The following is a 26503-nucleotide window of genomic DNA, read 5'->3' on the forward strand; positions in this document are numbered from 1 at the left end:
CTTCAAGTGGTCAAGATTGCGAAACATTGGCTTAAGTGGACAAGGTAATTTAGAAATGCCTCTTGTATCCTACTCCCTGCTAGCACTGATGATGTTCCCTAGTTGGGTCATGAAACGTCTGCAAGAAAATTACCAAGCTCAGAGAGCACCAAAGACCCCACAGTTCTCCTCCTCCCCCCTGCAAAGCCCACCCCTCCTTCCAGCATTGATAATGTTCCCTGTTAGGGTCATGAAAGAAAACCACCAAGCTCAGAGAGCACCAAGGAGCCCACAGTTCTCCTCTTCTTCTTTCTCTCTCCTTCTCCTTCACAACTCACATTCCCTTCTAGCACTGATGATGTTATCTAGTTGAGTCATGAAACATCTGCAAGAAAACCACCAAGCTCAGAGAGCACCAAGGACCCCACAGTCCTCCTCCTCCTTCTCTTCCTCTTTCTCCTCCTCTCCACAAACTCCTCTCTCTCCTAGCACTGATGATGTTACCTAGTTGGGTAATAAAATGTCTACAAGAAACCATCAAGCTCAGAGAGCACCAAGGACCCCACAGTTATCCTCTTCCTCTCTCCTCCTCCTCCGTTTCTCCTCCTCCTCCTCCTCTCCCATCTCTTCCTCCTCCCTGCAAATTCCCCTCCCTTCCAGGACTGGTGATATTCTCTGATTGGGTAATAAAAATGTCTGCAAGAAAACTGCCAAGCTCAGAGAGTTCCAAATCCAATCCTGAGCAATAAATGTTCTCTTCTGTCGATGCATTATTTTCCAAAACACCAGGAGACTTGCATTAAACGTGAAAAATAGGTGGCGACTCGATCACATCGCTGTTGCCACCATCTTGACTTTTTTGACCTAACCTGGCAGACACGTATGCCCCAACAGAGCCTGGCTCCGCCCAAATCCTATCTTTTATGGACCCCCCCCCCAGCCCCTCTTTCTGCAGACCGTCAACCTGGCGAGGGAAAGGAGGCCACACAAGCACATCCGCAAAAGTTGTAATGAAATGGTCACATTTAATGAGTATCTTCTCTGCTTCTCTGCCTTCCGGTGCCGGTGCGTGTTTGTGTGTGCATGTTGAGTCTTAAAATTTCTATGTACATCTATAAAAAGTTCAAAGACGGCGTACAATCCAGGGGGCATAGAAGGGCTTACGGTCTTAAATGCTGCACCCCGACGGGAGAGGGGCGAGATCCGACGTGGGTCTGGGGCAGGAGAGGAGGGGAACATTACAAAACGGGTTGGGGGAACAGGATGAGCTGGGGTGTGTGTGAGTAGAGTGTCTCGGCTTAGTTACAGAACCCCCCACCGGTGTGGATCCCATCCTCCACCCCCCACCCCGTAATAAGAGCAGTACAGAAACCCCAATGATCCTTGTATAAACTGAACGGACTCTGTTACAAAGAGGGGGAGACAAGGGGGTGGTCCAGGAACAGCCCCCATCTTTCGGCAACAAGGATGTCAGTGCAGGCAGAAAAAGACCCCTCTCAACCTGTTATATGGAAGTCTTGGGGCTCACAGGGGGGGCGTCTGTGGGAGGATCCGGGTCCCCACCCTCGTTTCCTTGTTTTGCTTGGCTGAGGTCTCACAAGTTCATCTTCTCACAGTTCAGAAAAGCGGAGAGCTCCCAGCTTGGTGTGGCCCCCTCCGGGGGGGGACCTCTGGTCTGGGCTGCCCCGTCCACACGCTTGAGGGTCCTGCCTTGGCGGCTGAAGGAAGCATCTTTGGCTTGGTGGCTTAGCTGTATAATCCGAGCCCAAGGCCGGGTGCTCCTCCCTGGCGTGTTCCGGAGGGCTGCTTCCTCGTTCCCACCCGCCATCGGTCTGGCATGGGCTCCATCCAGGGCAGGTTGTGGTGGGTGGGCGAAGGGGGAGCTGGGGACGCCTGGGTCTCCCAAGGACTCGTCCTTCCAGGAAGCGAAGCCATGAAGAGAAAAAGACGCATCCTTCAGACCATGTGCAAAACAGAGGGAAAGAGAAGACAGTCGCTCGGGTGAGTTGGTGGCCTTCGAGTCTGGAAGAAGGAAGAGAGAAGGAAAGGCTGCCTTCTCCGCCTCTCGGGCAACCTCAGGGCCAGGCTGAGGAACATGGGTCCTTTTTTTAAAAGGGACCCGATTCTTTATCTGCTCTGCCAACAAGTTTAGTTTCTGCTTTATTGTTTCCATTTCTCTTTTCAAAGTCTTTTTCTGCGGGTTTTTCTGTAGTTCTGATTCTAGTTTTCCAAATTTTTCTTTTAATACTACGTATTGCTGTCTTCTCTGTTTATTTTTCTTTGCCCTGTATCCGTGGTGGTGAACCTATGGCATGCATGCCAGAGGCGGCACTCAGAGCCCTCTCTGTGGGCACACGTGCCGTCGCCCCTCTCCTAGGACTTCAGCTGGGTTTTATAAAACCTTCTCGCTTTAGGCCTCTGCCGCCGTGCGCAAAAAAAAAAAAAAAAGGTTCAATCAATCAGTCAATTTCAACTTCTCGCGGAAAAAAAAAGATCTCGCAAAGTTGGAATTGATTGATTGAACTTTTTAGTCCCATCCAGTCTGCCGTTACCACTGCAGCCACGCCCACCCAATGGGCCACGCCCACCCGGCACCCGATGATACATCAGTGGGTTTTGGGTTGCAGTTTGGGCATTCGGTCTCTAAAAGGTTCACCATCACTGCCCTATATGTTATAGCTATGCCTCTAAAATACAGCTTTAGCTGTATCCCATACATTTTGTAATGTTGTGTCTTCCTCTTTATTTTCTTTAAAGAAGAGCTCCATTTCTTTTTCGCTAATTCTATAGGGACCCTGATTCTTATTCTCGGGGCAAGGGTTACGGTTGTTATTTCTAATCTGGTCAACAACTGGACAGAAACTTTGTTAGAAGTTTAGAAAGACATGATTGGCCCAGAACAGGGGTAGGCAACCGTGGCTCTTTTATGACTCATGGACTTCAACTCCCAGAATTCCTGAGCCAGCCACGCTGAGGGGAAAGGGAGAGGTTTCCAAGCTGAGCCAGGCTGGCTCAGGAATTCTGGGAGTTGAAGTCCACGAGTCATAAAGCAGCCTAGGCCCAGGTCAGAGGTAGGCAACCTTGGCTCTTTTATGACTCTTGGACTTCAACTCCCAAAATTCCTGAGCCAGCCTGGCTCAGCTTGGAAACCTCTCCTTTTCCCCTCAGCATGGCTGGCTCAGGAATTCTGGGAGTTGAAGTCCACGAGTCATAAAGCAGCCTAGGCCCAGGCCAAAGTTAGACAACCTTGGCTCTTTTATGACTGGTGGACTTCAACTCCCAGAATTCCTAAGCCAGCCATGCTGAGGGGACAGGGAGAGGTTGGCTGGCTCAGGAATTCTGGGAGTTGAAGTCCACGAGTCATGAAGGGGCCATAGTTCTCCGATGCTGGCTCAGGGATTCTGGGAGTTGAAGTCCACGAGTCATAAAAGAGCCAAGGTTGCCTACCCCTGGCCCAGAAGAAACTACAAGTAGTCCGTGACTTATAATCCCAGTTGAGCCCAACATTTCTGTGGCTAAGCGAGACATTGGTTAAGTGGTTTTTGCCCCATTTTAGGACCTTTCTTGTCACCTGTTCTCTTTGCCACCTCCCTTCTTGGTCTGTCCTTGAACCCTCTTCCCACCCCAGGAAAAACCTTGCTGGACAAGATACTCACTAGATTAAGTGAAGGGCGAAGGCCACCAAAGCCAGGCCTGGGACCACAGAAGGTGACACGGCTTCATCGCTGCTTTGTTCCTCTGAGTCATAGATCCTGGTGGTGGGGGGCGCCTTGAACGTGGAGGTGGTGCTGGTGGTGCTCTCTGCAGGGGGGAAAAGAGGAGACCCTTCCAGGAAATGAAGGTCAAGTTTGGGTTTTTTGCCCCAACCCCAATTCAACACCTGCACCTCCATGTAGAACAGTGGTTCTCAACCTGTGGGTCGGGACCCCATTTGGGGTCGAACGACCATTTCATGGGGGTCGCCAAACAACGCAGTCCGCCATTTTTCCCCCCTTTTTCCTAGCTGTGCTACTCCCTTTTATTCTATTTTGAAAGCCAATAGAATAGACTCTCTTGAATAGAGTCTAATTCTATTGGCTTTCAAAAGCCAATAGGAATTGTCCAGGCTGTCTCTGCCCTGCTGAGCCCGCCAAAAGTCCCATTCTGCAAACGGTGCTGCACCAGTTGAGTAGTCCTCGACTTTCGACCGGTTGAGTAGTCCTCGACTTACGACCGGTTGGGGGTCACAGCATTAAAAAGTTTGAGAACCACTGATGTAGAACAACCAAGGATGAATTCTGTAGCCTTGGAAGGAAACTATTGTCATGATTGCGGCTTGTACTGGAGGTCTGGGCAATGAAGAGGGGCTGACTTTGCTGTGGCCACCCTGTCTCTCAGACTGCAGCCTTTCAGTCAACACCCCAGACCCAAACACGGCCTAAAATGCTGCCACCACCAAGAGGCTCTTCTTCCAGAAGACTCAAGGCCAGCAAGACAATTGGGGGCCTCCTGGTTCTGCCCCCTTTCGTCTCCGTGGGCATCTGGCCCACGAATAGGATGGCCCTGGGATTTGAGCTTCCTGTGTCAGGGTCTGCAGTTGGTAGTCTAATTTTTTGAATGACATTTCTTCAGTTGGTATCTTTGGCATTGCACTGTGTTAGGACTTGAGGCTTGCAAGGAACTGGGTACGTCTAATCCAGGGGTAGGCAACCTTGGCGCTTTTATGACTCGTGGACTTCAACTCCCAGAATTCCTGAGCCAGCATGGCTCAGCTTGGAAACCTCTCCCTTTCCCCTCAGCATGGCTGGCTGAGGAATTCTGGGAGTTGAAGTCCACGAGTCATAAAAAAGCCAAGGTTTCCTACCCTTGCCCTAGGCCTAGGCTGCTTTATGATTCGTGGACTTCAACTCCCAGAATTCCTGAGCCAGCATGGCTCAGCTTGGAAACCTCTCCCTTTCCCCTCAGCATGGCTGGCTCAGGAATTCTGGGAGTTGAAGTCCACGAGTCATAAAAGAGCCAAGGTTGCCTACCCATGGACTAGTCTAATGAAGAGAAGGCTTGTGTGTGTGTGTGGGGGGGCTGCCAAAAGAAGAGGGCGCAACTTATTCTCCAAAACCCCTGAAGGCAGGAAAAAGAAGCAATAGATAGAAACTAACCAAGGAGACATCCAACCTAGAACTAAGGAGAAATTTCCTAACAGTGAGAACAATTAATCAGTGGAACTGCTGGCCTCCAGAAGTTATGGCTGCTCCATCACTGGAGGTTTTCAAGAAGAGACTGGATAGCTACCGTATTTCGCTGAAAAGGGGAGACATAATAGCAGTGTTCCAATATCTCAGGGGCTGCCACAAAGAAGAGGGAATCAAGCTATTTTCCAAAGCACCTGAAGGCAGGACAAGAAGCAATGGGTGGAAACTAATCAAGGAGAGAAGCAACCTAGAACTACGGAGAAACTTCCTGACAGTGAGAACAGTTAATCAGTGGAACAACCTGTCTCCAGAAGCGGTGAATGCTCTAACACTGGAGGTTTTTAAGAAGAGACTGGACAGCCATTTGTCCAAAATGGTGTAGGGTTTCCTGCCTGAGCAGGGGGTTGGACTAGATGGCCTCCAAAGTCCCTTCCAACTTTACTATTATTATTATATTATTATTATTATAAGACCTGGGGCTTATTTTCCAGTTAGGTCTTACTTTCAGGGAAATACGGTACTAAATGCGTCCGTCCAGCTGACAATCTTAACTGAGGCTTTGGGGGGGGGGTTTATATTACAAGCATCCTGAAAAATCATGCTAGGGCTTATTTTCCGATTAGGTCTTAATTTTCGGGGAAACAGGGTATTTGTCTGAAATGGTATAGAGTTTCCTGCCTGAGCAGGGGGCTAGACTAGAAGACCTCCAAGGTTCCTTCCAACTCTGTTATTCTGAGTGCATCCTTTTGTCTGCACAAGTCCCTCCCATTATTTTCTAGAGGGAATTCTTCTGTTGTACACTGCTAAATAAACAAATACATAGATTTATTTGGGGGGGGGGTTCTGCATTTGATTCTGTATGAACAGCAATCGAGTTGACAAAGGTGTATTGGGTGAACACAGCCCAAGCAAGAACAATCTTAACAAAGTTCCTACAAGGGTTAAAAAGGCTTCTGTGCATTTATTAATGTCCTGAAGAAAGGACAGGGGAGAGAGGCACTAATTAACAACTATTCCCCCCCCCAATTCATCACCAGCTCCCTTGTCGAAGAAGAAAAAGGCAATAAAACACCCCTCCTGACTGCTAACGGCTGGTTTGCATCTGTTTCAAAACAACCTTCCTTACTTAGTGCCCTAAAGTCGTGTGTTCCTTTTCTGCCTGAATGGATTTCCTGCACTTAAAAAGGCTGATGAAACCTTACTTGAATTCACAAGGATTTAGGGTTAAAAACGCAACAGGAAAAGGTTGCGCTTCCAGCTTGCGTGTGGTCAAATGGCCACCAGGGGGCAGAAAAGCCCCACCAGAAAAACCTCTTAAGGCCACCACTGGCACCCTCTTGTGGCCTTTAGGGCAATTGGTGTTTTTCACTTTTCAGTTTGAGCAAAAAAATATCATCCAGACTAGGGGTAGGTAACCTTGGCTCTTTTATGACTCGTAGACTTCAGCTCCCAGAATTCCTAAGCCAGCCATGCTGAGGGAAAAGGGAGAGGTTTCCAAGCTGAGCCATGCTGGCTCAGGAATTCTGGGAGTTGAAGTCCACGAGTCATTAAAAGAATCAAGGTTGCCTACCGCTGACCCAGACTAAGTTTGACCTCCAGTTCCGAGCAGAGGCAGTGCTTATTTATGGGCACGGCTGTTCTCCTCTGTTGACCTCATTTGGCTTGGAAAAGTTGCCCAGAACTCTGCTACATTTTGCTGGCATCCGTCCAGTCTGGGGGTTCTTGAGTTAGAACATAGAACATAGAATAACATGGAAGGGACCTTGAAGGTCTTCTAGTCCAACCCCGTCCATGGTAAGAGATCTGATAGCATTCTGGACTTTCTTTGGGCTTGATTGATACACACGATCATAGAAACAACAACAGAACAAAATGACAGAGTTGGAAGGGACCTTGGAGGTCTTCTAGTCCAACCCTGTTTCCATGGCCAGAGATCCTATACCATTCTGGACAAATGGCTGTCCAGTGTCTTCTTCAAATCTTCCACCAATGGAGCAGTCACAACTTCTGTTCCACTAATTAATTGTTCTCACTTGAGGCTTCCCAGAAATACTGAATCAAAGAGCTGGAAGTCACAGGAAGGCAACAAAGGAAGCAGGAAGCAAAGGGGCCCTTCACACAACTCTGGGCAATGTTTTGGGTCCTGGAATTTGACCAGAGAACAGCGATGGGTAAATACCGACACCGTCCCATGGCTAATGTTTTTTTTTAGCTCTCTCGTGAGAGACGGTCATCTTGTTCAGAATGTAACAACACTGAAACTAGAGGTTGATGCCAAAGCTCTCCATGTTCCTCTGCTCTTCCTCATCAATCCCAACCAGTGGAATGAGTCCATATAGAGAAGCAACTAAAACTACTAATAGAAGAGAGTATTTGTAGCTCAGGTTGAACTGTGGGGTCCTTGGTTCTGTCTGAGCTGGGTTGTTTTCTTAAAGACGTTTCATTACCTAACTAGGAAACATCACCAGTGCTAGGAGGGAGTGGGGTTTATGGAAAGGAGGAGGTGGAGGAGGAGGAGGAGGAGGAAGAGGAGGAGGAGGAGGAGGAAGGAAGGAAGGAAGGAAGGAAGGGGTCTTTAGTGCTGTGAGCTGGGGGTTTTTCTTGCAAACATTTCATTACCCAACTTGGAAACATCATCAGTGCTAGAAGAGAGCAGGGTTGGTGGAAAGGAGGAGGAGGAGGAGGAGGAGGAGGAGGAGGAGGAGGAGGAGGAGGAAGAGGAAGGAGGGAGGGAGGGAAGAAAGAAAGGAAGGAAGGAAGGAAGGAAGGAAGGAAGGAAGGAAGGAAGGAAGGAAGGAAGGAAGGGAGGAAGAGGTTCTTAGTGTTCTGAACTGGGGGGTTTTCTTGCAAACATTTCATTACCCAACTAGGAAACATCATCAGTGCTAGAAGGGAGTGGGGATGGTGAGGAGGAGGAGGAGGAGGAGGAGAACTGTGGGGTCCTTGAAGCTCTCTGAGCTTGGATGCAAACTGTTCGACAGTATCGAATAATTGTTCTCACTATCAGGACATTTTTTCATTATTTCTAGATTGGATTGCTCCCTAACAAGCTTCCACCCATTACTTCTTGTCCTGCCTTCAGGTGCTTTGGAGAACAAATCAACCCCCTCTTCCCTGTGATAGTCCCACAAGGAGTGGAAAATGCTTATTACGTCACCCAGCTTTTTTTTTTTTACCAGAGTAGACATACCCAATTCCTGCAACCGTTCTTCGTACGTTTTAACCTCCAGTCCCCTAATCTACTTAATTGTTCTTCTCTGCACTTTTTCCAGAGTCTCAAGATCTTTTTCTGTATTGTGGTGACCAGAGCTGGACACACTATTCCAAGTGCGGCCTCACTAGTGTGGTATTGCGATAGGTTGCCTCTGAATAAGGAGGTTCCACGTGGGTAGCCTGACGCTGCCTTGTGCATCATGACTCACAAACGAGTCCCCCCACCCCTTCCCACAATTAAACCAACACTGCAAGGCTGGCTGCTTCTTCTGCTCATCACCTGCTCCCTGGGCTTCGGTGGTGAGGTACTTTGGCTCTTCCGTCCAGGGTGTGGCATGGACGGCCACACTCCAATCACTCCAGGTGCCGATCTCATTGTCCTTGGCGGCCACCTGGATGATGTATTCTTTCCCGGCATAGGCGTCGGTGATGATGTGGGAGGTCCCATCGGAGAGCTCCACCTGTGGGGGCGAGAAGGGAGAGATTATGGGAAAGGGGGCGTCTTAAAAAGACTTCAAGCCTTCTGGAGACTCAACCCATCCATCACAGCCTTGAAAGTTGGAGATTCCTTCCAAGCTTGGAAGCCCTGCGTGCTACTTCACTGGCTTTCTACAATAGGAATCTTCAAACCTGGCCACTTTTAAGACTTCAGGACTTCAACTCCCAGAATTCCCCAGCCAGCACATCCAGAGGTGTCCAACCTTGGCACCTTTTATGACTTGTGAACTTCCAGCTCCCAGAACTCGGTCTGTTCATTCAGATTTAAATGTCACAACCTATGGTGACTGGCAGGATCCAGTGGCTGTTGCAATCGACTGGATATCCCACAAACCTCAGCATTACACCAATTTGTGCCCTCCTTGGGCATGTTGGCACATCCTGAGGAATTCTATGGAAAATTGAAAGAGGCACTACACGCAACATCCAGGGGGAAGAATGTGGCACCCCAAACATGTCAATGCAAACACTGAGCAGTGGAAGAACGTGACCCTGTAGGAACATCTGGATTGGGACAAATGCAGTGATGTAGGAGATTGGCTAATAGCAATAACAGCAGCACTTAGACTTATATACCGCTTCACAGTGCTTTCTAGCACTCTTTACAGATTCAGCATCTTGCCCCCAACAATCTAGGTCCTCATTTTACTGACCTTGGAAGGACGGAAGTCTGAGTCAGCCTTGACCTGGTCAGGATTGAACTGCTGGCAATCGGCAGAGTTTGCCTGCAATAGTGCATTCTAAACACTGCACCACCATGCCCCCCCTCTCTCTCGCTAGCTAATCATTCTGTAATCAGAATAGAGCTGGCAGGGAACCTTGGAGATCCTCTAGTCCAGTGGTTCTCAACCTTTTTAATGCTACGACCCCCAACCGGTCGTAAGTCGAGGACTACTCAACCAGTCGTAAGTCGAGGACTACTCAACTGGTACAGCACCGTTTGCAGAATGGGACTTTGGCGGACTCAGCAGGGCAGAGACAGCCTGGACAATTCCTATTGGCTTTTGAAAGCCAATAGAATTAGACTCTATTCAAGAGAGTCTATTCTATTGGCTTTCAAAAACCAATAGAATAAAAGGGAGTAGCACAGCTAAGGAAAAGGGGGGGAAAAATGGCGGACTGCGTTGTTTGGCGACCCCCGTGAAATGGTCGTTCGACCCCAAATGGGGTCCCGACCCACAGGTTGAGAACCACTGCTCTAGTCCAATCCCCTGCTCAACCAGAAGACAAGTGGCTTATTTCACTTATTTCAGACAAGTGGCTGTTCAGTCTTCTCTTAAAAGCCTCCAGTGATGAAGCGCCCATGATTTCTGAACGCAAGCCCTTCCACTGGTTAATTATTCTGGCCATCAGGAAATTCCTCCTTAATTCCAGGTTGCTTCTCTCCTTGATCAGTTCCATCCCTTGTTTCTTGTCTTGCCCTTCTGGTGCTTTGGAAAGTAGGCAGATCCCCTCTTCTTCGGGGCAGCCCCTCGGAGACTGGAAGACTGCTATCATGTCACCCCTAGTTCTTCTTTTCTCTAGCCTGGCCATACCCAGTTCCTGCAGCTGAAGTCCTTCCAAAGAGGACGGTCATCAGATAGAAGCATCTGTGCTGAGACAATATTAGGAATGAGGCCTGACAGCCAATAGTCCAGCTGTCAAACGCACCCGGCAGAGAGCAAACAAGCACTCAACGGTTGAAATCCGCTGGAGAAGAGACAGTTCAGTTGCTGGCAAGGCTACATCAATAAACAAGATCCGATGCTTTCCGTTGTTGTGGTTTTTCACTCTCCACACGTTGGTGACCCAGCGGACATTATTTTGACAGGACTGTCTGTCAGGCAGAGCTTTCTTGAGTCCTTGGAAGGCCATGCTTATGTCAACAGGGATAATATTCTAGCCACCTCTCCTTTTTTCAATTGCTTTCCATTTTTATAAAGCACCAGGATCTTTCCCTCAAGTCATTTGCATTATGGGTATTATGGGATGGTTTCTATAAGACCCACATATAAGGAAGGGTCCCCCAAATATGTTATTAAAAAGCCTCAGCTTTCCTTAGCTGCAGCCCATGGACTGGATTTCCCCAAAGCCGATATTCTTTTAATAAGGCGCCACCAGTATCCGGATCTACATGTCCCCACAATATCTAAGCATGGATGGTGCTTTCAGTCAGCCATCTGGTTTCAATTTATCCAGTATGGAATGATTTAATGCACCTAATACTTTGCCCTCCTCTGTCAGTGTTTCTCCCAGAGAAGACATATTTTTTATTTCCTGTGTATAGACCTCTTCCCTGTGGGTTTATGAGCCTAAGAAGATAAATAGTAATAGTAGTAAAGTTGGAAGGGACCTTGGAGGTCATCTAGTCCAACCCCCTGCTCAGGAAGGAAACCCTATACCATTTCGGACAAATGGCTGTCCAGTCTCTTCTTAAAAACTTCCAGTGTTGGAGCATTTACTGCTTCTGGAGGCAGGCTGTTCCACTGATTAATTGTTCTCACTGTCAAGAAGTTTCTCCTTAGTTCTAGGTTTCTTCTCTCCTTGATTAGTTTCCACCCGTTGCTTCTTGTCCTGCCTTCAGGTGCTTTGGAAAATAGCTTTATTCCCTCTTCTTTATGGCAGCCCCTGAGATATTGGAATACTGCTATCATGTCCCCCCTTGTCCTTCTCTTCGTTAAACTAGACATACCCAATTCTAGCAACCGTTCCTTATATGTTTTAGCCTCCAGTCCCCTAATCATCTTTGTTGCTCTTCTCTGAACTCTTTCTAGAGTCTCAACATCTTTTTTACATCATGGTGACCAAAACTGGATGCAGTATTCCAAGTCTGGCCTTACCAAGGTTCTGCTTCACACCATAAAAAAAAAGACGCTTAGAAAGAGTGCAAAGAAGAGCTACGAAGACGATTAGGACTCTGGAGGCTATGTTGTATGATGAACAGCTAAGTGATCTAGGTATGTTTGGCCTCACAAAGAATAGGCTTAGGGGAGACAGGATGGCATCTCCCAATACCTGAAGGTCACAGAGAAGAAGATGTCTATTTACTCTCCAAAGCACCTGAGGGTAGGACAAGAAGAAGATCCTCAGAGGGAGATCCAACCTGGAAATCAGGAGGAATTTCCTGACAGTGAGAACAATTAATCAGTGGAACAACTTGCCGCCAGAAGTTGTGAGAGGCTGAAACATGTGCAGGAATTGGGTAGGTAATACATTCCCAGTTGCAATGTATGGCTGTGAAAGTTGGACCATAAGAAAGGCTGAGTGCCAAAGAATTGAGGCCTTTGAACTATGGTGCTGGAGAAGACTCCTGCGAGTCCTCTGGACTGCAAGGCGATCAAACCAGTCAGTCCTGGAGGAGATCAACCCTGACTGCTCTTTAGAAGGCCAGATCCTGAAGTTGAAACTCAAGTACTTTGGCCACCTAATGAGAAGGAAGGACTCACTGGAGAAGAGCCTAATGCTGGGAAAGATGGAGGGCAATAGAAGAAGGGGATGACAGAGAATGAGGGGGCTGGATGGAGTCACTGAAGCAGTAGGCCTGAGCTTAAATGGACTCCAGAAGATGGTAGAGGACAGCAAGGCCTGGAGGAACATTGTCCATGGGGTCGCGATGGGTCGGACACGACTTCGCAACTAACAACAATGAAGAGAAGGACTGGGGTGACATGATAGCAGTCTTCCAATATCTGAGAGGCTGTCCCAAAGAAGAGGGGGGGGTCACCTTATTCTCCAAAGCACCCGCAGGCAGGACCAGAAGCAACAGATGGAAACTAATCAAGGAGAGAAACAACCTGGAGCTAAGGAGGAATTTCCTGACAATGAAAAGCTTGCGTTCAGAAGTTGTGGGTCTCCAACACCAGAGATTGTTAATAAGAGACTGGACGGCCATTTGTCTGAAATGGTATGAGGATTCCTGCCTCAGGCAGGGGTTGGACTAGATGACCTTCAAGGTACCTTCCAGCCCAGTGGTTCTAAAAGTCTGCCAGAACTCCAATTTCTTTTCCACCTAAATGAATTGGGGTTGCATTGCCTGTTGGCCTAATTACAGTTTTGGGTTGTTGTTTTTTTTTAAATCAATATTATTTTAATATTCAGTTTTCAGTAACTAGCAGCTCTACAGCTCAGAAAAGATTGGGATAGGGACCTCCACCCAACAAGGGAGACACAAGACGATGCGCAAATTAGCAATCATTGCACCCGCTCCTCCCGCAGCAGTTAATGTTCTGCTTCGGAGATTTCAGAGAAGGCTGCAGGGAGAAAGGAATACTAGATGAACAGGATATGCTCCGAAGAGGCCAAGAGACAGACAGGAGATCAGATAGCTAAGAGAGGATGGATAACGGGGAGAGACCAAGTACATGTAAGGCTTATCTTTGGCTTTGTTGACTGTAGGTCTGATCGTTTGGATTGTGAGAGACTGTGGGATAAAGGAAGACTAATAGGGGCGCCCAAACGTCCCACAAACAAAGAGCTGTGACACCCCCCCCAAACCCAAATCAATGAAGGAGAATATTTGTAGCTCAGAGCTGAAATGAGGGGTCCTTGGTGCTCTCTGAGCTTGGTTGTTTTCTTGCAGACGTTTCATTACCCTAACTAGGTAACATTATCAGTCCACTAGCACTGATGATGTTACTTAGTTAGGTTAATGAAACGTCTATAAGAAAACAAACAAGCTCAGAGTGCACCAAGGATCCCTCAAAAAAACCAACAAACCAACAAACCAGCCTGAAGAAACTCTCAGAACTGAGAAGTGAGTGAGATTAGCAGGTAAATTGTCCTCTTATATCGTTTATATCGTTCAGTGAATCTATTGTTAAGAGTGGTGGGAACAGAAAAAACGACGGTCTAAAATACCCAGAAACTATCTTAAGATATGCACTTGGTAAGACAAACGTAAAGAGGGCCAGGATGGCTCATTATGAACGTGAAAACTGAAAGTAAAAAAAAAATATGAAGTGATCACTAAAACAATTTCCCAAAAGACTGACTGATCCCTTCAAGTGGTGATCAGCGAGCACAAGCTGGCATTCTGACACCATGTGACATGAAGTGGTGATGGCCTAGAACAATGATGGCGAACCTTTTAGAGACCGAGTGCCCAAACCGCAACTCAAAACCCAATTATTTATTGCAAAGTGCCCGGGCATGCAAACACCGGGAGCGCAAAAATGGGCCACCGTGCTGCAAGGTGCAAAAGTGGCCGTGCCGCGGGGTGCAGATACAAGGCGCTGCATCATGCAAGAATGGGGCAAAGCTAGTATCATGCAGGCACTAGCCCCGCCCGATTTGCAGCATGTGCGTGCTCGCGGCCCCATGCACACATGTAAAATGCTTCCCCTCCCTTTTCTTCCAGTCCACCAATTGACAATGGTTGGTGACCTCTGCTCTACCACCTCTACTCAAGCTTGCTAGTCAGCCGCTCCGCCTTCTTTGTGTTGAGCAGGGCTCCTGCTCCAGGCGGCCTGATACACCTGCTGCTAGCAGCAGTGGCACGTGTGCCAACAGAGAGGGCTCTGAGTGCCGCCTCTGGCACGCGTGCCATAGGTTCGCCACCACTGGCCTAGAAAAACTCAGTTATGATGGACTAGGATTGTGCCCAGTGTAAGGTTGAGTGAAAAAGGGAAAGACACTGGAGAAAGGATAGACAGGTCAAGTTGATCAGGCAGCCGGAGACTCAAACATACGAAGAACGGTTTCAGGAATTGGGTATGTCTAGTCTAGTGAAGGAGAAGGACTAGGGGTGACATGATAGCAGTTTTCCAATATTTGAGGGGCTGCCACAAAGAAGAGGGGTTCAACCTACCAACCAAAGCAACAAAAGGCAAGTTAAGAAACAATGGGTGGAAACTAATCAAGCAGCCGGGAACTAAGGAGAAACTTCCTCACGGTGAGGACAATTAACCAGTGGAACAGCTTGCCTCCAGACGTAGTGGGTGCTCCATCACTGGATATCTTTAAGAAGAGATTGGACAGCCACTTGCCTGAAATGGTATAGCGTTTCCTGTTTAAGCAGGGGGTTGGACTAGAAGACCTCCAAGGTCCCTTCCACTCTGTGATTCTGTTATTCTATTGAGATCCTTGGAGTCTTTTTGGGAAGAGATGGACATGTTGCAATGGTGGCCATTTATCCAGACATTGGCCAAGAGTCTGGTTTGACTTGACATGGTTTACTAATTAGCGGTAGCCAGCCAATGACTAATTAACACAGCCACATATGCACTCATTTTTACACGCCGTAAAACTCATTTTGTTCCTGACTGGATCCAGGATTGTATTCTGAAAAGCAGGTCAACAACCTTTCAGGGGAACCACCTCAATGAAAATCAGGTCCCCCTTCTGAACATTTCTGGCGTTTTTTTCCTGTGGTGCCAACATGATGCCTCTGAGAAGGTCCTGGGCAGCACCCAAGTGTAATACCATCCCCAGCAACCAGACAGGGAGCACAAAGATCATCAGGGACTAAAGGTCCATCTCTGGATTTCTAAACTCATGGCCACCTTAGTATCTTCTGATACAGGTGTCCACAGGACGTGCTCAAAAAAAGGCAAGCTGGTAGCCCTGATTGTGGAACTGAAGCTCTGCATTTGTATGGAGATTGTGAGTGCAATGTCTACAAAGCACAGGCGGAGATTTGATCACAGGGATGTGACCACCATTAACTTTTATGACCATGTTCTGCAGGACCCCCTCCACAATTAATTTAACAGCAGGGTGAAGACGTTCTGAGAATGCCAGAGCTGGAAAGGGCCCTGGGTCATCTCTTCCAAGGTCCAAACCTATTCATCCTTTTCTACCTCCCTTCAAAGAACGTGAGTTTCTAGTCTTCAAGCTTCTCCTTACCCTTTCTTTGAATCTGGCCCAGTTTCTTTGAGTCTTCCTGAAAAGTGGTGGGATTGACTTGAGAGGTCATGGGTGCTCTCTGAGCTTGGTTGTTTTCTTGCAGATGTTTCAAGACCCAAACTAGGTAACATCTTCAATGGCCGTGAGTTTGGGTCAGGAAACATCAGCAAGAAAACAACTAAGCTCATGGAGCATCAAAGACCCCCTCGCAGTCCTCCTCTCCTCTCTGCCAACCCATTTCCCTTCTAGCACTGATGATGTTACCTAGTTTGGGTCATGAAATGTCTGCAAGAAAACAACCAAGCTCAGAGAGCACCAGGACTCTACAGTTCTCCTCTCCTCCTCCTCCTCCTCCTCCCTTCTAGCACTGATGATGTTACCTAATTGGGTCATGAAAGGTCTGCATGAAAACAACCTAGCTCAGAGAGCACCAAGAACCCCACAGTTCTCTCCTCCTCCTCCTCCTCCTCCTCCTCCTCCTCCTCCTCCTCCTCCTCCTCCTCCTTCTTCCTTCTAGCACTGATGATGTTATCTAATTGGGTCATGAAAGGTCTGCATGAAAACAACCTAGCTCAGAGAGCACCAAGAACCCCACAGTTCTCTCCTCCTCCTCCTCCTCCTCCTCCTCCTCCTTCTTCCTTCTAGCACTGATGATGTTACCTAATTGGGTCATGAAAGGTCTGCATGAAAACAACCTAGCTCAGAGAGCACCAAGAACCCCACAGTTCTCCTCTCCTCCTCCTCCTCCTCCTCCATTTCCCTTGTAGCACTGATGATGTTACCTAATCTGGGTCATGAAAAAAAACCAACCCAGCTTAGAGAGCACCAAGGACCCCACTGTCCTCCTCCTCCTTCTCTTTCTCCTCCTCGCCAACCCATTTCCCTTGTAGCACTGATGATGTTACCTAGTTTGGGTCATGAAATGTCTGCAAGAAAACCACCAGGCTCAGAGAGCACCAAGGACCCCACAGTTTTCCTCCTCCTCCTCCTCTTTCTCTCTTTCTCCTTCTCTCCACAACTCTCATTTCCTTCTAGCCCTGATGATGTTACCTAGTTTGGGTCATGAAATGTCTGCAAGAAAACAACCCAGCTCAGAGAGCATTAAGGACCCCTCATTTCAACCCTGAGCTACAGATATTCTCCTTTATTGGATTTGACTTCTTCAGAGATGCTGTCCATCCTCTACTTGAACCCACTGGCAAATCACTGCTCCTCTGTCTTATTTCTTTCACTTTTAGCAAGGTGGATTCTGGGATTTGGTCCTCCCCCTGCAGAAGGTATTCTACCACCTATGGGGCCCGGCTTCTGGTGAGGCCCCTGGCTTTCTCTTCCTGGGCAGTGGCAGGTGAGAGGGGCTCTCGGGGTGGGAGGAGGAAGGTCTGGAAGGCTGCATGATTGGCAACATGTGTGAGAGCCAGGATGCAAAGATGGGAGGTGGGCACTGGGTGGGTGGGGTGGGGGGGGTTGAGTTAACCAAAGGAGCCTGCAAAATAGAAACAGGCTATTAGTGATCCATTAGTCAAAGGTATCCAGTTGCATCCTAGGTAATCCATTAAAGCCAGCATCTGAGTGCATTAGGAGAGCAGGCCGGTGGCGATGGAGCAGGAGGAGGAAGCGAGGGCAATCTGGCTTGAATTACAAAGTTAAAAGCCAGGGAAAAAGAAAAGGTGCCCTAAATATTTAATGGTGGGTGTTTGAGGAGACAGAACAGGAAAGTCTGTCGGGGAAAGAAGGAAAATTTTGAGGCAGAAACAAAGGCTGAGCAATCTCTCAGGCCGAGTCACGGAAGCCGAGACCCGGCCTGCCTGTCTGGGTGCCGAATGGCCCCATGGGTTGTGGGCTCTTAAGAAGTTCTGCCTTGACACGGACTCCATCATCACCCAATGCACAAATGACCTGGACCAGGGGTAGGCAACCGTGGCTCTTTTATGACTCATGGACTTCAACTCCCAGAATTCCTGAGCCAGCATGGCTCAGCTTGGAAACCTCTCCTCTCAGCATGGCTGGCTCAGGAATTCTGGGAGTTGAAGTCCAGGAGTCATAAAAGAGCCAAGGTTGCCCACCCCTGTCCTAAGTCCCCCTGTTCTAACTGGTGAGCCTCTTAGGCCAGGGATAGGCAACTTTGGCTCTTTTATGACTCGTGGACTTCAACTCCCAGAATTCCTGAACCAGCATGGCTCAGCTTGGAAACTTGCCCCCGTCCCCTCAGCATGGCTGGCTCAGGAATTCTGGGGGTTGAAGTCCACGAGTCAGAAAAGAGCCGAGGTTGCCTATCCCTGTCCTGGACTATGGAATGGAAGCGACATGGATTCAGTATGAGAAAGGGGCCAACTAATTGGGCTTGATTGGCTGATGCTTCAGGGCAGGCATCCCCAACCCTCAGTCAGCAACTGGCATGTCAGCAACTGGCATATCAGCATATCAGCAAACAAGCCAAGTCCCATCCATGGGATGCAAGTAGCATGAGATACCACACCCCCTCCGGTCCGCGGAAAAACCTCTCTCCACAGAACCGGTCCCTGGTGCCCAGAAGGTTGGGGACTTCTGCCTTAGAGTACAGAATAACTGACTTGGAAGGGACCTTAGAGGTCTTCTAGTCCAGCAGCTCCCAACCTTTTCTGGAATGCTTCTGATATATTCTCGCACCTCTTACAAAAGTTTGAAATAATAGCAACGAATTAGGCATATACACTATAATTTTGAAAACCCAAGTTTTCACACCCCCTGGAATATCGTCTCGCACCCACAATTGGGAACCCCTGCTCTAGTCCAACCCCCTGCTCAGGCAGGAAACCCTATACCAGTGGTTCTCAACCTGTGGGTGGGGACCCCATTTGGGGTCGAACGACCATTTCACGGGGGTCGCCAAACAATGCAGTCCGCCATTTTTTCCCCCCTTTTCTTAGCTGTGCTACTCCCTTTTATTCTATTGGCTTTTGAAAGCCAATAGAATAGACTCTCTTAGAATAGACTCTCTTGAATAGAGTCTAATTCTATTGGCTTTCAAAAGCGAATAGGAATTGTCCAGGCTGTCTCTGCCCTGCTGAGCCCGCCAAAAGTCCCATTCTGCAAACGGTGCTGCACCAGTTGAGTAGTCCTCGACTTATGACCGGTTGAGTAGTCCTCAACTTACGACCGGTTGGGGGTCGCAGTATTAAAAAGGTTGAGAACCACTGCCCTATACTAAGGGCATCAAACTCGCAACAGTCATGTGAGGTGTGACGACGTAGCGCGACTTTTTTTCCATTGCTGGCAATGGGGCGGGCGCGGTTTTGGCACGACGCATCCTATACCATTTCAGACAAATGGCTGTCCAGTCTGTTCTTGAAAATCTCCAGTGTTGGAGCACCCACAACTTCTGAAGGCAAATGGTCCTACTAATTAATCCACTGATTAATTGATAGAGTAACAGAATAAGAGAATTGGAAGGGAGCTTGAAGGTCTTCTCGTTCTGCTTGAATAAGAGACCCTATATCATTTTGGACAAATGACTGTCCAACTTCTTCTTAAAAACCTCCAGTGTTGGAACAGTCACAACTTCCAGAGGCAATTTGCTCCACTGTTCTAACTGTCAGAAAATTTCTCCTTACTTCTAGGTTAGTTGCTTGATGTGTTTCTGGTCCAACTGCTTGCTCAAGCTGGACACCTCTACCATTCCAGATGTATCCAGCTTTCTTTCTTTCTTTCCTTCTTTCTTTCTTTCTTTCTTTCTTTCTTTCTTTCTTTCTTTCTTTCTTTCTTTCTTTCTTTCTTTCCTTTCTTTCTCTCTCTTTCTTTTTCTTTCTCCTTCCTTTCTTTTCCTTCCTTCCTTCCTCTCCCTCCCACCCTCCCTCCCTCTCTCACTAACACACACACACACACACACAGAGAGAGAGAGAGAGAGAGAGAGAGAAAGGCAGACACAGGAGATTCCCTGGCTGAGTTTTGCCCTCCCCCTTTGTGCATTCATACAAACACTGTTTTCTCTCTGGAGGGGAGGGGTCATCTTAGTGCACCCAGTCACTTGAGGGTGAAGGTCCTAGACTGCCCCCACCACCACCCCACACGTTCTTAGCAAAGGGGGACCTTTAGCAAGGAATGATTTAAGGTGGTGTGAACATACAAGGCCTGGGTATAACACCGAATTGCTTAAACCTTCTCCTCTCTAGTTTGGACGTGGGGCACCTGTCTCTCCTTCTCCCCCCCCCCCCCCGGTCCTGTCCAAAGTTGAGGTTTGATCTTTCATCCGGGGAAAAGCTTTCGGTCTTCCTCCCCAAGAGGCCCCCCAGACCTGGGAATTACTGAGCCTGTAGTACAGGAGCAGCGCAGCTATTCCCTCACATCTCTAGTGGAGGGGGGGGGGAGCAAATTGCAGAGAAAGGAGGATCTCCACCCCGCCCCCAGCAATCGGAAGCGCTTTTCGCTTATGGGAAAGGCCGGTTGAAGCCGAGGCGGCAGAGTCGGCGGTGGCGGCGGGCAGGGACAGCGGCTGAGTAGCGTCCGAAGCGGTGGGGCTGCAACCTGTATTTTCATCTCGCCTGGAGCCGCTGCCGACTCGGAAGGAGGACGCCGGGCTTGGCGAAGAGATGCAATGGGGGGGGGGGGAGATGCAATGTGTGTGTGTGTGTGTGTGTGTGTGTGACAAGCATGTGGGTCTGGGAAGGGGCCCAAGGGGCCCAGCGGCAGCATTTTAGCCTCCCTCCCTTTGCAAACAGCCCTTCTCTGAAGGCAGAGAGAAGCTGAATCAGACCCGGAAGGGCAGGCGGGTGGGGGCAGCCAGGCGCAACTGGGAGGGGGGAGAGTCCGTCCAGAGAAGGGGGCTCGGCCCATCTGGTCCGGGGAAGGCTGCCTGCCCCACCCTACACCCGCCCTTCAACCTGGGACCTTTCCCTGCTCCTCAGTCCCAGTGAACTGCCCCTGGGGTGTGTGTGTGTGTCCCTGCCTCTGCTTCCCTGCCCCCTAAGTCGAGGGCTGGGGACGGAAGGCCCCACTTCCACTTGTGTTCCCGATGCAGGCGGCGGTTCTGAAGGAGGGGGGGGGTTGAAGGCTAGAAAGCAAGAGACTAATTTAAGACACCTGCCCTGAGAAACCCCAAAGATCCCCATGGCCCAGGTGCAAAATGTGAGCAATTTTGGCCAGATGAAAGGGGCTGCTTAAATCAGCCTCACGTGTCCCCTCTCCCCCCCTCCATGGCTCCTGACCTTCCTCTCTGCAAGCAGAACAACGCTTGCTGATTTGTGGGAGGAGACTGTTTACAACCCAAACCAACCTTTGGGTCAGGAAACAACAGGGTCATGAGAAGGGAAGGAATGTTGTACTTTCATCTGTTGCATCGTTTGGGGATGATGCTGTGATGCACTCGGCATCGCCCTGGTGCAATGAATGGAAATGACAACATTCCTTCCATTTGTCTACGGCAGGGGTAGACAACCTTGGTTCTTTTATGCAGTAATTTTTTTCTAAAAAAAAAAAAAATAGGTGCGGGAACTCACACACGTCATACAACCCGCCTTGCCTACCCTACAAGGTTCTATCCAAAAAAGGTGCCGGAACTCCGTTCTGGGCGTTCTATGAGAAAAAAAGCCCTGCTTTTATGACTCGTGGACTTCAACTCCCAGAATTCCTGAGCCAGCATGGCTCAGCTTGGAAACCTCTCCCTTTCCTCTCAGCGTGGCTGGCTCAGGAATTCTGGGAGTTCAAGTCCATGAGTCATAAAAAAGCCAAGGTTGCCTACCCCTGGTCTATGGAGATTCTCAGCCATCCAGATCATGGTTGTCCCACAAGTGCTTTTCTTGTTTTTCTTTGAAGATGTTTTGCTTCTCATCCAAGAAGCTTCTTCAGCTCTGACTGGGTGGTGGGGAACGGCAGGATTTATACTCCTTGCAGACAGCGGGTCAGTTGCCTCCCTTTAGAGCAGGGGTCTTCAAACTTGGCCCTTTTATGACTCATGGACTTCAACTCCCAGAATACCTCAACCAGGCACGCTGGCTGAGGAATTCTGGGAGTTGAAGTCCATGAGTCATAAAAGGGCCAAGTTTGAAGACCCCCTGCTTTAGAGAGTCCACAATGACCAGCTGTCTGCAAGGAGTATAAATCCTTCATCACCACCCAGTCAAAGTACCAGATTGAAGTCCTTGACTTACATCCTACTAATGAGCCCCCAAATTTCCATTGCTAAACGGGGCAGCTGTTATGTGAGTTTTGCCCCATTTTATGACCTTTCTTGCCCCCGTTGTTAAGTGAATCACTGCAGTTGTTAAGTGCATCACATGGTCATTAAGCAAATCCGCTTCCCCATTGCTTTTCAGAAGGTAGCAAAAGATGACCCCGGGATACTGCAACCGTCACAAATACGAGTCAGTTGCCAAGCTGTCTGAACTTATATCATGTGACCGTGGGGGTGCTGCAAGTGCGAAAAACGGTCCTAAGTCACTTTTTTTCCAGTGCCGTTGTAACTTCAAACGGTCACTAAATGAATGGCTGTAAGTCGAGGACCGCCTGTTGGTGCTAGCCAGACGAACCTGGATGCTTTTTAAAAAAGCGTTTCAATTGGAAGAAGAAATTTTTGCCTACTTTGCAGGAATGGTTTCTTAAAGTTTCTCACTTATCTGAAATGGCAAAAATTTCGGCTTTTTTGAAAGATCAATCGCAAGAGAAGTACCTCTTGGTGTGGAAAAGATGGATAAATTTTATACAATATAAGTATGATATAAGAAAATATCATTTAGCTTTTGAATAATTTATATTTAAAGTTTAAGATATTATTTAGAAATGTAGAATAGGTTTTTTTCTTTTTATTATTTTTCTTATTTTCTTTCTTTTCTTCTTTTTCTCTTTCTGTTTTTTATATATAATGGAGTTAAAGTACTTAACAATTTGTTTATTGAATGTAATCATATTTGTTTGAGGTTTATTTGAGTTTAAAAGTTTTTTCTTTTAAGTTCTAGTTAACCCTGTATTCAGCTCTGGGAAGAATGAGGGAGGGTTTTGGAGTGGGTTGGGAGGGATTGGGAAAGGGGTTTTTATTGTAAAATTGTAAAAATTTTTATATATATATATATAAAAGCGTTTCAATTGGTAGGAAGCCCCTTGTCGTCACCATTGTTGAATACCCACCAAGATGCCCCATGGTGCAAGCAAAGTGCTGGGGGGCCCACATGCGTTCTGCCAAGCCTCTGGCTCTTTGCCTCCCCCCTACCTTAAAAGGAAAGCCGGGGGTGGGGGGACACTCACGTGCTGCCACTGGTCAATGATGAGCGGTCGGTATCTCAAGAAGAATTTGAGAGGGAAGGACTCCGGATCCGGCCAGGAAGAAGGATACTGCCAGGTCACCAGCAGCCTCCGGGCGTTGTTGGGGATCGGTTTTGCGATCACATTTTCGGGAGGATCTGGTTTCACTGTTCAAGGAAGCGAAAGAGGAGAATTAAGATGTGGCGAGAGATTCTGGTGCATCCCTTAGAGCAGGGGTGCCCAGCCTTGGCAACCGGAAGACCTGTGGACTTCAACTCCCAGAATCCCCCAAACCCAGGCAGCATCAGGGATTGCACAGCCCAACCTTGAGCTGAAGAAGGGTTGCAGGAATTGGACATATCTAGTCTAGTGAAAAGAAGGACCAGGGGGGACATGATAGCAGTCTTCCAATATCTCAGGGGCTGCCACAAAGAAGAGGGAGTCAAGCTATTCTCCAAAGCACTGGAAGGCAGGACAAGAAGCAACGGATGGAAACTAGTCAAGGAGAGAAGCAACCTACAATTAAGGAGAAACTTCCTGACAGAACAATTAACCAGTGGAACAACCTGCCTCCAGAAGCTGTGAATGCTCCAACACTGGAGGTTTTCAAGAAGAAATTGGACAACTACCTGACTGAAATGGCATAGGGCAGTGATGGCAAACCTTTTAGTGAGCGAGTGCCCAAACTGCAACCCAAAACCCACTTATTTATCGCTGGGTGCCAGGTGGGCGTGGCCCACTGGATGGGCATGGCTGTGGTCATGGAAGACTGGGTGGGTGTGGCCAAGGTGGGCGTGGTCACCTCGATGTTGCTCGTGGGGAGGGATGCCTGTGGGGGCCGGGCAGGGTTGGGGGACATCCAGCGGTCTCTGGCAGGTGGGGCAGTGGGCAGGAGGTTCATCCTGAGGGGTGAGGCAAGGCAAGGCGAGGCAGGGTGAGGGTGCCATTGTCAAAGGGCAAGGCGAAGCAGGGGCCGGGGCAGCTGCTGCCTGACACCATCGGCCTCCGCACACAGAGGCCAGCGAGCGCATGGGGGCCGACAGTGTCCGTCAGCAGCCACAGCCGGCCAACCCATTGACCGGCGCACTCTGGGGCTCCGCAGCCCGCCTCCAGCAGTTCAGAGAAGCCACATCTGAGCTGGACGGCCGGCCGACAGCTGAGGAGGCAATGTAGTGTCCGACAGCTGAGGAGGCGATGCAGTGGGTCGTGCCCGGGAAAAGGAGAGCATGCGAGGCCAGGAGGGATGGGAAGGGGGGAGGGAAACCAGCCATGCTAGGATGCACCCGGCCACGTGGGACCTCGGCGAGTTAGCGGGCGGCTGGTTGAAGAAGGACAGTTGCCATCTCCAGGACATGGTGCGTGTGCCCACAGAGAGGGCTCCAAGTGCCGCCTCTGGCGCGCATGCCATAGGTTCGCCCCCACTGGTATAGGGTCTCCTGCTTGAACAGGGGATTGGTCTAGAAGACCTCCAAGGTCCCTTCCAACTCTGTTTTTATTCTGAGCTACAAAAATTCTGTTCTCTCCGTTTCTTGGGTCCATCAGGTTGAGGGTGTTGTAGAATTCCAGACTCTCTTTGTGGCTGTGCAGACTGACAGGGTCTGGCCCAGAGGCCAATTTAGAGAGAGCCCCATTGTGCTGTCCCCACAGCAGTTGAACCTCCAAGATGCCCAGATATCTCCCTTGGCATATTTTAGCTCATCATCTGCACATCACTTGACACAACAGCAGCAGCAATAGCATCTGCCCCGGATGGCTTTTGATGTGGAGAATAATTAACACCGTCAGGATGTTACATTTTTAATGCCGGGTGTTTGCTTTCTGTAATTTGCCCAGGGCGCCCATTAGTAAACCTGGGGCTGGAGAATTCCCTTTCTGTCTCCTGCTGCATTTGCATCAAGAACGCAAACACCATCTGTCAAGCTGCGTTCGCCTTTATCGTGGTGACACCATAGCCCAGGATCCAGCAAGAGGCCTTACACCAGTGGTTCTCAACCTTTTTAATGCCGCGACCCCCAATTGGTCGTAAGTCGAGGACTAGTCAACTGATCGTAAGTCGAGGACTACTCAATTGGTGCAGAACCGTTTGCAGAATGGGACTTTTGCCGGGCTCAGCAGGGCAGAGACAGCCTGGACAATTCCTAATGGCTTTTGAAAGCCAATAGAATTAGACTTTATTCAAGAGAGTCTATTCTATTGGCTTTCAAAAGCCAATAGAATAAAAGGGAGTAGCACAGCTAAGGAAAAGGGGGAAAAAATGGCAGCCTGCGTTGTTTGGTGACCCCTGTGAAATGGTCGTTCGACCCCAAATGGGGTCCCGACCCACAGGTTGAGAACCACTGCCTTACACAAACTTCCTGCCAGCCACAGTCACACTTGCAAAGCCTTCCCAAACGTCCCAAACACAACGCCCGAAGTTGTGGGTGCTCTATCACTGGAGATTTTAAAGAAGAAATTGGACAGCCATTTGTCTGGAATGGTATAGGGCAGGGGTCCCCAATCCTTGGTCTGTGGACTAGTATCGGGTCGCGGCATGCCAGCAACCCGGTCCGCACAAACAAGCAAAGCCCCATCCGTGGGATGCAGGCAGCACACAAAACCACGCATCATCTGGTCTATGGAAAAACCTCTCTCCACGGAACTGGTCCCTGGTGCCCAAAAGGTTGGGACCTCTGATGTAGGGTCTCCTGCACGAGCAGAAGGTTAGACTAGAAGACTTCCAAGGTCCCTTCCCACTGTCATTCTGTTATTGTATGTAATGGGTCCTTGACAGACCCTTGACCTGATAACTTCTTGGAAGCCTGTCCCTGATCCCCCTTTTCTGGGCTTTGCTGGTGGTGTCAACTGGCTCAGATTTATGACGGTTGCAGAATCCTGGAGCCCCCAGAGAAATGTTGGGCTCAATTGCAGTCGTAAGTTGAGGACTACCTGTGTCCAGCACCTGGCCATTTCAGCTCAGGCCTCCCCCACTCCCACCCCAGACCCCCTGCATCCCAAGGTGTCATTAAGTGAGCCATTTCCCCGGGACAGAGATGGGACTTCAGCAGACCTGTGCAGAGAGATGCAGCAAAAATGCCAAGGGACCCCGCCTCTTCCTGCTGCAATTTAGAATGGAAATGGGGCACGATTCCTCCTCGCAATTGTGGGCTAATTGCTGGTGGAGGGCAGATCTAAAAACCATGTCCCCTCTTTGCCACTTGGCTGGTAGGTTGGTATGTTTTCTTCGGATGTGCTGTGAGGCAGGGAGCTTCCCACTGGAGAAATCAGAAGGGAACTGGCTGGAAGGGGGTTGCTCATCCCAGCCCCCTCTAAAAGGATCTCAAAATAACAGAATAAGAGAGCTGGAAGGGACCTTGGAGGTCTTCAAGTCCAGCCCCCTGCTCAAGCATGAGACCTACACCAGGGATAGGCAGAATTCCTGAGCCAGCATGGCTCAGCTTGGAAACCTCTCCCTTTCCCCTCAGCATGGCTGGCTCAGGAATTCTGGGAGTTGAAGTCCACGAGTCATAAAAGAGCCAAGGTTGCCTATCCCTGCCCTACACCATTCCAGACAAATAGCTGTCCAGTCTCTTCTAGAAAATCTCCAGTATTGGAGCAACCACAACTTCTGAAGTTTA

General features: G+C 49.0%; 1 protein-coding gene across 4 annotated transcripts in view; it reads right to left on the bottom strand.

The window, feature by feature from the left end:
• Positions 1–984: 984 nt before the first annotated feature.
• Positions 985–26503, bottom strand: part of CNTFR (ciliary neurotrophic factor receptor) — a 215328-nt gene continuing 189809 nt past the window's right edge. For 2 of the 4 annotated variants that reach the window (XM_039361481.1, XM_039361478.1), the window contains exons 6-9: positions 22893–23056; positions 8641–8821; positions 3636–3780; positions 985–1933 (exon numbers count right to left, since the gene is read on the bottom strand). In XM_039361481.1, coding sequence (XP_039217415.1) covers position 1933; positions 3636–3780; positions 8641–8821; positions 22893–23056 — 491 coding nt within the window. In that variant the 3' untranslated portion in view covers positions 985–1932. Of the gene's footprint in view, positions 2002–3635; positions 3781–8640; positions 8822–22892; positions 23057–26503 lie in introns of all 4 variants that reach the window. The other 2 variants (XM_039361480.1, XM_039361479.1) reach the window with 2 other exon arrangements.

The sequence above is a fragment of the Crotalus tigris genome, unplaced genomic scaffold (assembly GCF_016545835.1).
Source record: "Crotalus tigris isolate CLP2741 ecotype Arizona unplaced genomic scaffold, ASM1654583v1 scf7180000019276.598803, whole genome shotgun sequence".
Taxonomy (NCBI): domain Eukaryota; kingdom Metazoa; phylum Chordata; class Lepidosauria; order Squamata; family Viperidae; genus Crotalus; species Crotalus tigris.